This window comes from Nothoprocta perdicaria, unplaced genomic scaffold (genome assembly GCF_003342845.1).
Source record: "Nothoprocta perdicaria isolate Ctin4 unplaced genomic scaffold, notPer1 scaffold_1, whole genome shotgun sequence".
Taxonomy (NCBI): Eukaryota; Metazoa; Chordata; class Aves; order Tinamiformes; family Tinamidae; genus Nothoprocta; species Nothoprocta perdicaria.
In genome coordinates, this window is record NW_020454093.1 from 805737 (window position 1) to 822671 (window position 16935).

Consider the following 16935-nt stretch of genomic DNA (forward strand, 5'->3'; position numbering starts at 1 on the left):
TTCCATCCTTAACAACTACAGGAAACCAAATGGCCCAGCCACAGTCACCTTGTCTAACACTGAAGCTAAAGTACCACAATGTCTGGTGTTTTCCTTCAAAAACCTTGACATTCTACAGATCAAAACTCTAAGGTTTATCTTGGATCATCTTTGTGAGATGTGACATGGGAATCGTTCAGCTGTGCCTAGGAGGTTGAGGAAGGACAGAAGAAGAGATTTAACTGAGTCCCACATGAGTCAGTAATTCATCTGCCTTCCCTGTATGATGCTTTCACTTCAGCACAGAGTTACGTTTGCCTGGATCTACAAGTAAATAGAACTATCTCCAAAACAAGCATACTGCCCTTTCAATCCAACAGGCTAATCCAGAAATTGCTTGTTCTGATAATCATTGCCCCAGGGAACCTCATGGTAAGTGGAAGGTTTTTCCTCATTACATGAAGGTGACCTTATTAAAGAAAGGTGGGCAGTCAAGGAGATCTCAATTTTGTGCAACCAGAAAATAAACCTTTTTTTGTTCTATGCTGGATTCCCAGACCCTGCACACACCCAGGAGGAGACACCCTGCACACAAGAAGGAGATGGTGTCCCCAAAAAGAGAAATATTTGGGGGATCTTCTCACTATAACCATCAAAAAGAGCAGGTTTATGGGAGGAGGGTAGAGCCAAGGTGTTAAGGAGCCATTAAGGCATCCTCAGAGCAGGCGTTAGACTCCTGTCCACATTATTCTTTCTCAGCTCATGTCAGCTTGGCACAGCCTGGTTGACTGGTGGATTCTCAGCAGCCTCAAAGCGCTCAGGATCTTTTGGAGACAGCGAGGCTCAAAGCTAGAGACTGGAATGAAAACAGAACGACCTTCACGTAAACATTGCATGGTCTGCTTCAAAGTCAAATCTGCTTTGTGAACCAAGCTATTTTTAAATGAGTAACATGCTCTCTCACCCATTAAAAGAAAAAAAAAAAATCATTTCAGTCCTTAGGCAAAAGCCAGAAAGAGCATTTTCCTCAGCTGATGCAAAATGTATCAGGTGCCTAGTGTGGGATGAATGTCACACATGGGCACTCAGCACGTGCATGCCCTCTCCAGTCCCTGCAAACTTAGGCTGATGTGCTCTAGGGGGAGCCACATCTGTCCTTGTTCTGTGAAATGGAGGTCATCAGGCGGCCAGGATTTTCAGGAAAGAGGGAGTGGCTGGAGAGCCTTGGGTTCCCGAGCATGGAGCACCTGCAAAATAGCACACAGTCCTCACTTATCCTACCTCTAGATACTCCACAATAAGGGATGCTGAACTGACTGCTGGACTCTCATCCAAGCTCTTTTGAAGAAATGGAAAGGCAGGCAAGTAACATTCATGTTCTGCTATGGAAAAAAAAAAAAAAAAAGGGAGGAGAAAAGAAAAAGTAAATAGCACTTGTGCTTTGCAGCCCATAATAGGCATGGGTTCAGATTGCAATATATGAATCTTGATTTGAAACACTGCGATTTGAAAGGTTTGAATATATTTAGGGATAGATGTTTAAAAAGCCCAGATCCTGGAGAGGGTTCTGACCAAGAGTATTCTGCAATTTTGATAGCTGTAGCTATAAATGTCTCTGCATTAAAAAATAAATAAATAAATAAATAATGAAAAAAAAAATAAAAGGCGTACTAACAATTCTGGCACTCTCTGAAAACTGGGGTAGAAAAAAAAAGTCTCTTGAAAGGCAAAGTTGGGAAATAACTGCCATTTATAAAAGTGATTGCTATATCAGACTGAGAGTTCTTGTATTTTATGCCTTTCTTATCTATTTCAAGTCTAATTTTGCCTAATTACTACCCACAGGCTGGCAGAGATCTTCCCTGCAGCACTCAGCTCTGCTGACTGCAGAGACCCTACCTGGCAGGCTAAGTTAGTGCGTCAGCATTCTAGGTAGAAATGAATGAAAAATCAATCAGGGCAGCTGCAGTGGTAGCATATACAACTCTAACCTACTTTGTGCATGGTTTCCAACATTTCACTGTAGACTTAGGCATCCTTTAAAATGGTAAGTGGATCTTGAATAAAATAGACCTTTCTGAGAAATGTTTTGTCATCTTTACTGCTTAGATAAAGCAAATTTACCACCCTGACTGCTAAGCTAACTTGTAGTCTTTATTAAAATGTCAAAACCTATGCAAAGATTGTTTTAATCTTAGAAATCTGTCATAATCATACTGCCTCATACAGTAAGTATATACATAGGTATAGCTTTAAATCATTTTAACTGTCCTAACAGAGCAGATTTATAGTACCTTTGGAAAAGCAAAAGTATACTTGAACAGTTTCCTGAAGCACCAGAATTGCTTACATATGGTCCTGCAAGGAGTTTGTTTTGTGCTTATTTGTGTCTGCTTTTATTCTTTCATGCTGCATTTCTGCATAGCCAGAGTTAAGTATTGATTCCCAGTTTCCTTTAATGAAAGACCGTGGTTAAAAGGTCTAGTCTAACAAATTTAACTTTTTCAACTGAAGGGGTTAAATAGGTTGTAGATCCCTTAAAAGATCACTAGCTGTAACAAGTGGTGCGGTACAACATTGTAAAGGTTTCCAAAATTTCACAAGGCTCTCCATATCTGATGCCTCCACAGTGAAGAAGATCCCTTTGACTGTAAAGATGAGGAGTCTACTCTTTTTGGTGCTGATTTCTATCTGCTGGGCTGAACCTCACTCTGACAACTCAAGTCTGGAGCATGAAAGAATTATTCACATTCAAGGTAAGGAAATGCAGACAAAATTATGTGCTTAATGGTCCATATTTTTTCATTCTACTGCACTATTTTTTTAATGCTACCACTGGTGACTGAACATTTTGTTTTCTGATTGCACTGCTGTTAATTGTAATAAATGTGAAAACATGCAASTTACATTGTCTAACAGCACTTAGCACAACCCTGCTGAGCTTCTTGAGTAAAAGACAGCATGTCTTAAGATAAAGGAGATGCATGCATCATAAAATAATAAACTGCAATGCACTGAAGTACCTTTAGCTTTGTGTAAATATATTTAAGACCATCATCTATATACCTTCATATCACAGATAAAAAATTGCTGCTTACTATTTAGCTCCAGGACAACTCAGATCATTTAATTTGGGGAATTAAACATGAGGGGGAAAAAAAAGTAGCTTACCCCAAAAGAAATGTGTCTGTCTTCATATCTTTATTCACACTAAGTATTATAGTGTCCTTCTGCATAATCCTGTTTGGTTCATCCTACAGCTTATAGCTGTAGCAGGGTTGGAGTCTGCAGTACAATGCAGCTATTTTTTCAGTCCCAGCTCCAGTCATTGAGGGTCATTCTGTGTAAGAAAAAAATAGAGGATTTATGCAGTAAGGCAAGGCRGAATGAACAGAAATTTTCCTGCCTTAAGTTATATATTTACTGAGCCTGGTTAAAATTAATACTGCAAAATTAAGCAGCATAGCATTATTTTTCCTCTGTCTCTCTCTAAAGTTTTATTCCTTTCTCTTAACAGCTACAAACTATGTTATTTGAGCTTCCTTATAAACATGAATTACAGAGGCTAGTCCATAGGATACTAAGAGTGCCTGAGCACTTAACAGTCCCAGGAAAGTCACAGAAGTTAAAGGTGCTCTGCCCCTATTTAAACAGACACACTAACTTTCAAGGTCAAATAAAAAAATGAGAGAGAGCTGGTTTCATTCTAAGGAAACTCACAGTGTGAAGGTCAAACAAATCAAAATATCAAAATTCATACATCAAAATGAAGATACATCACTTCTGTGAGATAATGAATATTCATTCCCCAGAGTAAATTGCAAAGCTGACACCTGCATCTAATGAATGTATAGGTTGTCTTTTTCAGTATAAGGCCTTTTCTTAACTCTGGATTTTTGTTTCTATTTTGAAAAAGGAAATTCTTAGTGCATATAATTAAACCAAATCAAAATTCATTATCTTTAATCTGTATATCTCAAATTTGCCTAATCAGCAGTTTCTTTTCAAATTATGTAGTTCACTTATCATTAGTTATTCAGCATGTGTGCAGCACAGCCTTCAAGTAACTATACTGCTATATAGTTAAAAAATGATAAAAGTTTCAAGGTGGGTCATTCTTTCTATCCATAAAAACCTCAACTCTGAACCTCAAGAGTGTATCCCTTTAAAGAAGGCTGGATAGTGCTTAAAATTGACCTCTACCATGAGCTTCGAATATACCTGATTCTGGCTCTGAAGCACACAGACTATAAATCAAAAAGAATGAAATGGCTCAGAAATTGGCACTTTTTATTATTAATTTTGGAATCTTTGTACTGTGGGATTACATCAGGCTTGGGATTGCATTCTTCCCAGTGCTGCATAAACACAGAAATTCTTTACACCTGGAAAAGAACTGGAAACCAGGGAAGTCTGTGAAACACATGTGTTACACACAACCATACAAGAAATATTTTACATTACATTAAGGAAGGTAGTTCTCTCCCTCAAGTGCTGTAAACTTGGGAATACTTGGAAGGACAAAAAGTGAATAGAACTGTAGTGTAATTAAGTACAGGGAACTGAAAGGGATCTTCCAAGGCAATGGATTCAGCTGTCTATGGAATGTAATAGAATACTTTCTTTTTTTGTACGTATATCCAAACTGGGTTTCAAATCCCATTACTGAAAGGCAGTTCTAGCCGCTATTCTTCTGATTTAAGAAACATTTCTAGTTCTGTAGATATATTTGCGGCCGATATATGACCTAGTGCTTTTTCTATTATTATTCTTTGGCTTCAAGCAATTCCTTTTCTCTTTAGGTATTTACTTTAAAATAGTAATAAGGCAACATCCTATCTCCTCATAGTTCTCATTTCAAAATCTTCTCTAACAGTACCACCTCCAACTGCCTCATGATTTTAGCAGTTCATCTATACACTTGTCCTTGTGTAAGTTTGTACTTCTTGAACATGAACAGTCCAAATTGCAGTCGAGATGAGATCTTAGCCTGGCATTTAAATTTCTGCCTTTCAAAGATTTAATGACATATATTAAGCAATACATTGCTTAATAGACCCTGGGATCAGATCTGCCCTCTCCCTAGCCACTCTGCAGTGGTGATGGATAATCTACATTGACAGACAACATTTAGCAGTCATTCTTCTCTGCTATCACTTGCATTTAACAAGTTAGAATCAGAGCAGAAATTCTTCATACTAGATCTTGCATTCTGTACTAGGTGATATCATACTTTTTCACTCAGCTTCTCTCTCCAAATATGCTAAATATATACKCTTTTCTCATCAATGATGCTTGATGACATGAAAAAATTTAATAATTCAGTATTCCCATTTATTTTTAAGGGTAAGTTAATGGAAATATTAAAGCATATCAGTCTCAACACTGATATCAAAGAGAGTCTGCTGGCCTTTTTCTAGGCCAATCACTGACATTTTTCTGACCTTTTTCAGATCAAGCAATTGCAATCTTCCATATAACTAGTCCTTACCCACTTAAACAAGCAACATCCTATCAATTTTCCCATGTTTCCCATATCAGTTGTTTCCCTGAGCTTCAAGAATACCAGTACCTCACATTTTCCTGTACTATTATCCTTCTTTTTTTTTTTCCATATAGATGCTATCCATTAGTCTGACATACTTTTGTAAACATGTATGGTATTGATCCCACTCTCTAGTGACCTACTATAGCTATTTCTCTCCTTCAACAATTTTCCTTCAAAAGCTGTTCTGAAGTCTTGTTTGCTGTTGAGATCAGACTAATGAGTTTGTTAACTTTCCTTATATATACATTATTTTACTTTTGTCAAGAAACTTAAGCACCAATCTTATTAAAAACAGAATGTATAATTTCTGTATAGTGCTTCACCTTAATCTATATAGGGATTCAAGACTTAGAAATGAACCTGTGCCTACTGAAAGGCTTTTCTTACCTCTACAGATCTTTTACAGTCTTTCCTGACTGTAACAGTCTTTCCTGATGCTTTTGATCCTTATCCTATCTTGTCCTTGCCATCTTCACAACCTACTGTAGCACTGATGAACAGTGCAAGCTCTTACTTTTTCTTACTTTTTTTTTTTTTTTAATCCAGCTTTCCTGAAGAGCTGACATCTATTAATACTATATTCTGGCCCTGACTGCTGTTTCAGCATGTCTCCATTGGCAGTTCCGTGTCAGGAGCCAGAAGATCTGATTCCCCAGTTTTGCTGYCCTTCCATTTATATCTGATTCCTGCAGTCTGTCCCAGACTCAACACTTGCTAAATAGAATGAACAGCATTTCATTGATTATCTCATTCTCTGGCTATACTGGCAAATCATTCCTTCTATTAAAATAAAACTCTTTTACCTGCCCACTCCTTATTAATTTTATTCAATGTTAGGTCTCTCTAGAAAAAAAAAGAAACTTCAGTTAATAAGGCCCCTTTAGCAATTTCCCCATTGTATTATTCAACATAAGTAGSTGGGCTCAGGGAAGAGTGTTTTCCTCAGTCTTGTCATCTCTGTGAGAAAGAGAGAAAGATTTCTCCTATGTCATTGGTAAAGCAGCTATTTTTAGCAGTACTGTTGTTTGGAACTGTTTAGCTGAATTTTAATTAAGATTTATCAGTATCTCTATTGCCAATTGTACATCAAAGGCTCAAAAATAATACGTGGAGAATATATTTTTTTTCCTGACAAATTGGAGGTGGGAACACAGAACTTTGATGTTTATATTTTCTTTCTCTTGACATAAAAAAAAAAAAAATGAAATACATGTTTGGACCAAATAAGAACAAAAAGCTTTCCTTAGCCATAAAACCAATGCTTGTACAAACACAGGTTTTTAAATTTTTTCCAAGAGCAAATTAAAAACATAGTTAGTTATAAAACAGCTAGAAATTGAGTAGTAGGAGAATTAGGTGGAAAAAAGTGTAATTCATGTGCAATTCTACCTGATGCTCACCCCTTCAGATTCTGTCATTAATACACACACACATGTATGTATATCAATATGCTGCAGTTGCATACATATTATAGCTAGTGGACACTATTGTTATCAGATAATAATTATTACTATTCTTACATTTTTGAATTCTTAGATATATATGGCAGGGTAAGAAAACACACCACTTCTTGTACAGAGATACTGAGAGGATTTTAGAATGAGGATTACACCCAGGTCCCAGATAACTCTAGAAGAAAGCAACAACTCTGTGTTTATTTAAAGTAGGATGACTGATAATGTTATTTAACTAATCTTTTGCTAACTGTGTGGAACATCTAAGGTAATATATGAGTTTTATCTTATAAAGAGATCCATAAAGACTTTCAAAGAGAAAAATAAACCCTGACTCTGATTTTTTTTTCCTAAAATGTACATTTTTTCCATATGCTATAATTCACTCTGGAGCTCTTCCTCTGTAATTAAGATATGGGAATAATCAAGTAATGTGGTAGGATCAGTATATATTCTGGAGAGTTCCAATGAACCAAGTGTCTAAATCTGTTCGCCAAGGATCAAAGTTGACTGCCTGCCCCAACTCCTCCATCCCATGCTGTGTTCCTAGTCTTCCAAAATGGACTTGCCATTACTCTTGAGCACTGAAGCCAGTTAAAAACAAAACAAACCAAAATATAAATGGATAAATAATCATACTGAATGTGTCCAGCAGTAGAATTTAGAACAACACGAATAACCCAGCAGGTGACACTAAACTGAGAGCTCTAAGAGAAAAATCCTATCACTGTCCTTCTTGAAGTGGGAATCACACTAGAGCCAATGCAAGGTATGTACATAGTAATGGTAACTAGAACAGTGCTAATTTCCTAGCGAACAGGCAAGGGAGAAAGGGAAGGCAGGTGGAAAATAAACCAAGCCTGTGGTGCCTTCTGTGCCTTCCTATTTATCGCAGCAAGATACACTCCGCTTCACAGCAAAAAAAAAAAAAAAACCCACATAGCAAAACATTTCCATCCAGTTCCGACCTCAGACAGAGCTAGTAACCAGGCTGTTGCCATCTTAATTCTACACCAGAAGAAACAGCTGGAGGTTGCCCAGCATATTCCATCTTCTGTATCTGAGGCTCTTCTGTGGCCATGTTCATGGGTTTTTTCCTCTACAAAAGACTTGTGAACAGTCTTGTTGCAGTCAACTGTTTAGTGAGGGATTATCTGGTGTTTGCAGATTTTATAGCTGTTCAGCAAACAATTACCTAAAAAATTCTTTGATGGTGCTTTGGAAGAAAGTAGTTCTTGGAAAAAATAAGCATTCTCTTCTTTGAGTGAAATGCAATAACACCTATTCCAACTTTTTTTTTCATCGTGCACTCATCATTTAGATAATCCTGCTCTGTAGATATGAAGATTTTATTCAGAAGCAGTAGCCTGCCAGAAACATGATGAGGGAAGCAGCCATAAAGTCACTATGACAAGCTCTTATAAACACTGTTTACCTGGAATCAGAGCACTGCTTCACAACATATCATTACTTTTTGTGTGAAAGAAAGGGAGATTCATTCCTCATATCTGCATTTTACTGCAGTAAGCCCAATTGCTGGTTCCAAGAGCTAATGTTGTCGGCAGAATGTGCTTCTGAGTGGGGTGACTGCAGTCTCACTCGTCCCAGAGTGCCAAACGAGCAGCCTGGATCGTAGGCAGAAGTGCTGAGATGTGCTCACACCTGGGACATCCCAGGAGTGATTCCAGCGGTCAAGGTGCCAAACTTGAATTGCCCACCTGTTTTATAACTGCTGACAGGACAAGGGTAAAAATACCATTTGATCTATCTTAGCACTTGACACATTTGCACAGCAGCAGACTTTGGTGATAAGGAGCATGATGCATGATTTGCAATTCATTCAATGTTTCTCTTGCAGAACGTGACCAGAATAGTAAAAGCTCTACAAGCAAACTAGGGAGAATAAACATAAACATATATGTAGTTGCTGTCACCTTGGGGAAAGAATGGAGTTTGTTAATGGACTAGTAAGCTAGGAATACAGATCAGAAAGAAAAAAAAAAAAACAGAACTTCTTAAAAGTAGTTGCATGCACATATTTCTCAATAAGTTACACAGTATATTCAACCCTCCCATGTAAAAACAAACAAACAGATGAACAAATCCAGCTTAGAATCAGACTCCGCCAGACGCCGCTCCAGTTCTGAGAGCTTTATTAATGAATAATACTGTGTTTTGTTTTRTTCTTAGCTCTCTGTTCACTTCTGAAAGTAGAAGACCACTCATTTTGCCATGCTCCCAAAAATATGCAAGTAGATGAATATGGCCCTGGCTCTCACTGGCTGATGGATAATAGAGACATTCTTTCTTCTTGCCAGACTCCTGGTTTCTCATTTTTAATCCCAAGTTCTTCCTGTCTGCATGTCTCCTAGCATAGCAGCAAACCATGCAGCATACCTCAGTCTGACATCTGCTTTTCTCCAAAGCCAGAGACTCTTCCATCTTCTGCCAGGTCTGGGARCATCAGCAGTGTTCCTTGTGGTTCCATTGCCTCACTAGAGAGGGGCACATCATCTCTTCTCTGTTCTAAAAAAAAAAAAATCTAAATGGTCTTTAAAAGAAATTGGAGTTGGGGAASGGTGTTATTTCCCACTGAATTGCCAGGGATATAAGGTGATGTCCCAGGAGAATGCAGAACTGTGCTGTTTCCACCCCAGCTGTCCCTTCCCAGTCTCCCACTTGTCTGTTTCTCACATTTATGGAGATATAACCGCAGGTAATGGCAGCTGCAGCRGACAGATCAGGTGAGAAGAGTCAGAGAGAGGCAAACGGCAGCGCCAGGGTGCTAGAGCTAGCCTGGGTGGTGACGGCGCTCCCGGCAGCGCTCCAGGCCTCCCTGGCACCAACGAGCTGTTGTTAGAAAGAGCTAGCGCTAGCAGCCTGAGTCACACTCCCTCCTCCTCCAATATTTTCCCTTAGTATTTATTAGCATGCCTATTTCAGTATTAAAGACACAACATAGTTAAGTTCTGATTCAGATTTCTTGGTAATAACCACCCAAAAGCATAATATTTCCCCTCCCAAGATAGACAGAAGTCTGTGAAACCTCTTTGTCCCCAGAGGAGACAGGGAAAGCTGCAGACAAGCCACCCTGGCTGCACTTTCTTCCTTCTCTGCTTTGTGCAAAACAGCTGCTCTGCCTCCTTACGTAGGCGCTTCCCTCCGGGGATGAAAAGCTGTGCTGCTCTCAGAGCACCCCAGCCCCTGCCCGAGGAAGGCTGATGAAGAAGAGAAACAGTTTTCTGGCACTCCATATGATCTATTGTACAGTGACAGTTTTTCTCTAAGTWGGGAAGTTTCTCTCCTACTAAAATAACTTCTGGCACTTAGTTCATTTTCAAGGAAAATGGCTTTCTGGCTATCTATCCTGTGCAGATAATAGCAATGCTTTTCACTTTTCCTGAGAAAGAACTGCACAGTTTGGAGTACCTTTTATTCTTAAGCCGAAATAYATTTGAATTCAGTGAACTTGGCTTAGAAATTGTGACTCCTGAATAATTTTGTGGGCGACACAGTCATAAAACACTATATAGTCTGAAGCTGCTGCTTTCTTCTTCTGCTTTGTGTAGTCAGCATCAACAGAGACAAGACAGGCATAAACTGCCCACTACAAGGAATAAACTTATTTCTTTAGCCATCAGTCAATAGTAAGAAGCCTAGGAATGTCTGGAGACGTATACAAACTGCACTACAAATCGTAACATCTCCCTCCACTCTCCATAGCTGCAGATACACCGTACCTTTTTGCAGTGCTATGAACCAACAGCTGGTTGGGCCAAATACTGTGTGATGGGATCATTATGGAAAGATTGTTTTCATCTACTTATCTGTCTCTTCRCTGCTTCCCTAACCTAGTCCTTATCTCATCCATCATTCAAACCTCTCTGGATGGTGAATTTTTTGTATGCATTTCTAGTTTTTTAATCCATTAAATGCAGATTCAAATACACCGTAGCTGGCAGAAAGTTGCTTTTAGCCTCCAAGATCTCAGATGATTGACTTCTATAGCAGCAGCCCTCGCTGCTCACTCTCTGTTCAGGAAGTTTTCCTTGACTCCTGTTGAAGTCAGTGGGAGGCAGTTAAGCCTCAAACTTAAAAATCATATATCTATCTAGTTATTGCCATACAGAACATTTACATCTTTTCTTGGTAATCTGTTATGTACCGTGAGGTCAATAGTTCTGCTCTTGTAACTGCAGCACTGGTGATTCATTGCCAGTTTTAGCCAGTGTCCCAAGTGATAGAAGACAGCAGAATCTATGGAAGTGCTGAGCTTGCTAAATCTATTTTGCAAACCATGCTTGGCAGGAGAGGCAAGAGGTGCTAAGAGAAAGAAGCACTCCAGATTTCAGATCCATCAGCTCACTGCCATCATCAAATGTATACTTTCCAAGGTTTTCCCAAGATAACACTGCATAGCAAAAAATCTCCAAAGAACCGAACACCTGTACTACTTTTGACTATCCATCACAAACACAATGACTGGACAGAGTAACATCACTGCCACAGACCCGCTAGAGAGAAAAATGAGCAGAGAAGCTGGGGTAAGGGTAAGGAAAAAAAGGAGTAGGACATTTAAAGACGTGTTCGTACAAAAAGTCAGAGAAAAATCTGAAAGACAAAATAATGAGAGACTTAAAACCTGGGGGAAAAAGAGTCAGAGTGGGGGGGGGGAAATAAGGAGGAGCAGCAGAGGTGGACGGCCCTGTAAGAATCCACAGGAAAATACAGAATATTTGTATGGAGTCTTTTTTTGGATGACCATGTTCACCTGGATGATAGAGAAAACTCTGAGGCAGGGAAGCTGATGTAAGAGGCAAGGGAAGTTACCAAATTCCCTTGACAGGACCTTACATGCAGGTGCGGTATTAACTGCACRTTAATATCATACCTGCATGTAAGGTCCTGTCAAGGCTTCAGAAGTAAAAGATCTGTTAACAAACTATCAGATTATGCAGCCAAGGATGAAAGAAAGGAACAGAAGGGATCAACCCCTATGTGTACCTCACAACTGATCCAGTTAATATAACCATGACTATGGATGATGTAGGATGGCCTCTACCTATTCAGGGGGCAATGCTGGAAACCACTTTGCCCTTTCTCTCTCTCTCCCTGGGAGTTTACACATAGCACTTTCCTACATATAGAGCATGAGAAATTAAACTACATGATGCTGTTTAATCTCTCTCCAGTGTGTGTTACCAGCCTCTGTGTGTAYAATCAAGAAAATAGTTATATATCACTGGTTTACATACTCTACAGCTGCACAGGTACAAAATGATTACAAGGAACTAATCCTGCAGACTTATGGTATAATACAGCTAATGCACTGGTCATATGTCTTTGCTGTAAAAGGCAGAAAGCAGACTAAGCCTTGTTTTTATTTTTCTTCTTAAATCCTAGAAGAAAATGGACCCCGTCTACTTGTGGTAGCAGAACAAACTAAAGTCTTCACACACCGTGGTGGCAATGTCACACTGCCATGTAAATTTTACCATGAACACACATCAACAGCTGGCTCAGGAACCCACAAAATCCGGGTGAAGTGGACCAAACTCACCTCAGATTACCTCAAAGAAGTGGACGTCTTTGTTGCAATGGGACATCACAAAAAGAGCTACGGAAACTACCAGGGCAGAGTGTTTCTAAAGGGGAGCAGTGAGAATGACGCCTCTCTTATAATCACAGATATCATGCTGGAGGATTATGGACGATATAAGTGTGAGGTGATTGAAGGTCTAGAGGATGATACAGCAGTGGTGACTCTGGACTTGGAAGGTAGGTGACACCTCAGTTCTCTTGCATTCAGACATTTGCGGTGTTTACAGATGCCTACATTTCCTAATACCACCAGCACTGTATTATCAGTGACAGCAACAAGGTGAGAAGTGGGATGTATTGTTCTCTGGGGATCTTAGCCTGGCAGCCTGTAGCAGCCAGCATAAATTAGAAAAACATCAGGATTTCCGTAACTTCTTATTCTAGCCTATGGCATATTCAGGCCCCCAATGAGCCCCAGTGAGAGAAGATCCAAAAAAATCATATGTTTTTAATTTCTTCTTATAACTTTACAGAAAGCACTGTGTGTGTTTAATAGTGTATGTGTTTAATAGTAGAYCTAGACAAAATTATATTAAATACTCCCCTAATAGTTATTCCACAGAACTTTGCRACATGTTCTACTATCAAGCAGATACAAATCTTCTCTCAAAAAGGAACAATTTTAAAGCAATTTTCCAAAGACAATGTACCTTTTCTTTCCAGCCTTATAATTTTATATAAAATAAATATCTTTTTCCTGCCATATGTAAGATAATTCCTACACGCAGTCTGTAGTCATTTTCCTCAGCAACATTCTTGTAAACAGTAAACAAACATGAGAAAAAATTAGTGAAATAGCCTTAGAGAGGACCAAATTTCAGCTTTTCTTTATGATTACATAATTCAGATAAACTTTATGAGATTCAATGCATTTCAATAAGTATTTGACCTTTTTTCCAAAGCACTGTATTCAGCAGTGCTTTTAAACTAAGTGCTGCATGAGAATGCTTTGCTTACATTTATATTTACCAGGAAGCGTATGTCTGAGAAAAAAATWWAAAAAAAAATGAAAATCTTGGTTCACACACTGGCATATGGGCAAGGTATATGATTCTTCAGTTTTCACTAACACATTACATACTTCACATTACAGTGTTTACTTAGTTTGAATAATGAATAAGACTAGCCCACTGCTTCTTGAAGCCAAATAGATGACTTCCTTACATTCATTTTTTTTCCTTTCCTTGTAAGAGGTTGCTAAGGTATTATATTTCTGAGGACAGAGAAGTCCTCACAATTTCCTTGTTGGTGGGACTGTCCGTTTAGACTGTTTCACGCTCCTCATGTAATAAACGTAGGCTGTTACTTGAAATTGAAAAGATAAGTAGACCTGTATACATGTCCAATTTTCTTTATCTAAAACTCATTTCTGAGTGGMGAGAGAGATGAGTAGGAGGAAAAGGCATATTACTTCCTTTTCTTCCATTAGTCAAAGGCACTTTGTGCTACAGTCCTGGCTCACTGCGTTTTCACTCTATGGGACTTCTTCACTGYGAGGGTGCCAGAGCCCTGGMACAGGCTGCCCAGGGAGGTTGTGGARTCTCCTTCTCTGGAGRYCTTCCMAACCCRCCTGGATGCCGCCCTGTGCCCYGTGCTCTGGGTGTCCCTGCTGGAGCAGGGGATTGGACTACATGATCTCTAGAGGTCCCTTCCAACCTGTCCTGTCCTGTGGGACAAGCCATTGGCATGAGAGTGATTTCCATTTATCTCTTGTTTACAYGAGTAGAAGTAAGGCTTTGGAGCAAGGCTGCAGCTCTGGGACCCCCATTCGGGTGATGTGTTACAAAGTCAAGAGCCCCAGGGGAATCACCTCACRGGATGATTTCAAAATAGTAAATGTGTGATTTAAGTGTGACTGTATGATATACATGAGAAATAGCAAACATCCTACAACCCGGATCAGGAGCAGGCAACAGCTTTTGCCTGTGTTTGGTCTCAGCATGTCTCTGCTCTTCCTGAACTGTTTTGTGGACAGTGCTGAAGTCCATTCCTGTAATGCTAGTTGGGATATATCTTTGCTCAGTAATCTGGCACACCAGCATAGTCTCCTGTCAGTCTCCTTGCATCCTAAACACTGTTACGTGTGCACTGCATCTGTTATGCTTCAAAAATATTTTCGAGAAATAGCAATATTGTTCGTAGTTGCCTGCTGGGATTTCCTAGTGTTTTATGGCATTATGATATTTCTGCCTATGTGAAAGACTCAGAGTCTGTGTAAAATCTCTGAAAATCCTTGGGGTGTAAAATCACACCCCAAAGTGAGGTATAGGTATTCAGCCAGTGCCACTTAGCATTGTGCCCTTGGAATAAAGTGCATTAGCTCTCTGCTATTAAAAGGGAGCTGAGTCCAGCACAGATGCAGACAACTTCAGGGGAGTCTTTGGGAAAGATGAAAAAACTGACAGCTGTAGTGGCAGAATGTGAATGGCTTGAGACTTTGTATAAATATTTGTGTACATGGCAGAGTAGTTATATCAGTATTTGAAAGGGTCCATAGTAGAAAATAAAAATGAGAAATACATATATTTTACTTACTGCACATACTAGTTATCAGAACACAGTTATGTGTTTTTTGACACTGCCCAGAATTAAGTGCAAAACTCATCATTGGACTTTAGCATGCTAGTTTGCTCAGATAGACACCTACATTTCTTAAGCAGCACATGAACAGAGCAAGATACTTCAACCTTAACATTCCCCAGAGCAATTATACTGAGGACAAATCACCAATTAGTGAGTATAAGAAGAATTTTTTTCTTAAATTCAGAGCTGGAGTGAAAAGACAGAGGGGTGGCGAAGAATTTATGGTTGTAGGTTCGGAAGAACTGGATCACCCCAGGACCTGTGGCCTCAGGAGACACAGTTGAGGTCTCTGTGCTGTCTTCCACATAGCCATGTGGAAGACCAACTGGAGATGTACTTTACAGCTCCTAAAACAGTTTGCCTCTTATCGGGAGGCCTAAATCTCTGGCTGGGAGCAAACACTCACCTCAGCTTCCAGATGGAGTAATTTCCTCCCGGAAGGTGAGGGGATCTCCAATAAAAAAAAAAAAAAAAAAAAAGAGTTAAAAGATATTACACTGTTTGAATCTTACCTCTATGGGTGGCAAGATGCCTAGATGCAATTAGGATGCACATTGACATCCTTGCTTCAGAGATAAAAAGGAGTTGCTTTAGTTGAAAATGTGGCTGGAAAAAAAAAAAAAAAAGGAGATTTACTACATTTTTTTTTAAATGATTTGACTCTGTTGCTATAGCACCAGCCCACTGAATATGAAAGCTGGGATCCGTATCCCAATCATATACAGCATTGCAGTGTTTTGCTAATAAACAGTGTCTTACCTGGATATATGCCACCCTTCCTTACCCTACCTTCCCCAACACTACTGCTCCTTCCCACCTTTCCATCCCCTTAAAAATAAGGAAGCTCATTGGGCAGGAGTCACTGAGAGGAATTATATTTCTTTAAGCAAATACGTTCCAATCCCTAGTCAAGGAAAGTTTATACTTTTTAATTTGGATCTGTTAAACATATGGAACAATGTCAACTTTCCTTTGGTGATTTTGGTTAGAAATGGGAGGGATGTCAAAATATTTGTTTCTGACATTATAGTGATGTTTCCTAAGCACGCTCAAGAAAATCTCATCAGGTAAACATCATGGTAAAATTCAACCTTTCCAAAACTCACATGAGATTACTGAGTGTCTCAGTTTGGAATAAGACAGTTTAGTCTGGCTTAAGGTAAGTATGATGCTGGGTTTAAGTTTCATTTCACTTGCCTTATAAAATGATAATTATTAAAATACGCTTACATTTATAATAGATATATTACATATAATAGATATATGTAATTAAGGGGGGATTTACTCCTTTCTTCTCATGTCCCTGCACTATTTTTTTTTTCATCTCACCTGCAGCTTCCATCTGGGAAAAAAAATCACTGTCTTTGGGCAAAAGAAAYTACACTAGCCCACCTAACACTATACATCTGTTATAAATAACAATGTTAATCTCACAGCAGGAAGAATTTGCATCAGTAGCCTGATGTACCGAGCTGCTGGCCCTGAGGATGTTAATTGGCAGTGAGACAAAATCATTTATACTCAAGAATGCCCCACAGCAGTACAAAACAGCTGATMACTCCAATGTGAGTTCACTGTACAAACAATAAAGCATATTAATATATCAGAGGGAATACCTGACCTCTACCTCAAAAGACCTTTTTTCTTTCTGAACACGGTAGAGATCTGTTCATGTGCTGACAGACATGCTTCTTGGAATCATTATTAAATAGACTATCCCCTAAATTATAATCACTAAATAGGGTAATTTTAGCCTTGACAAAAAAAAAA

At 39.0% G+C, this 16935-nt stretch overlaps 1 protein-coding gene across 1 annotated transcript in view; it reads left to right on the forward strand.

The window, feature by feature from the left end:
* The first annotated feature begins 1975 nt into the window (after positions 1-1975).
* HAPLN1 (hyaluronan and proteoglycan link protein 1) overlaps positions 1976-16935 on the forward strand; it is a 30312-nt gene continuing 15352 nt past the window's right edge. Inside the window, exons 1-3 of the mRNA XM_026035808.1 lie at positions 1976-2026; positions 2610-2735; positions 12385-12759. Coding sequence (XP_025891593.1) covers positions 2636-2735; positions 12385-12759 — 475 coding nt within the window. The 5' untranslated portion in view covers positions 1976-2026; positions 2610-2635. The remainder of the gene's footprint in view (positions 2027-2609; positions 2736-12384; positions 12760-16935) is intronic.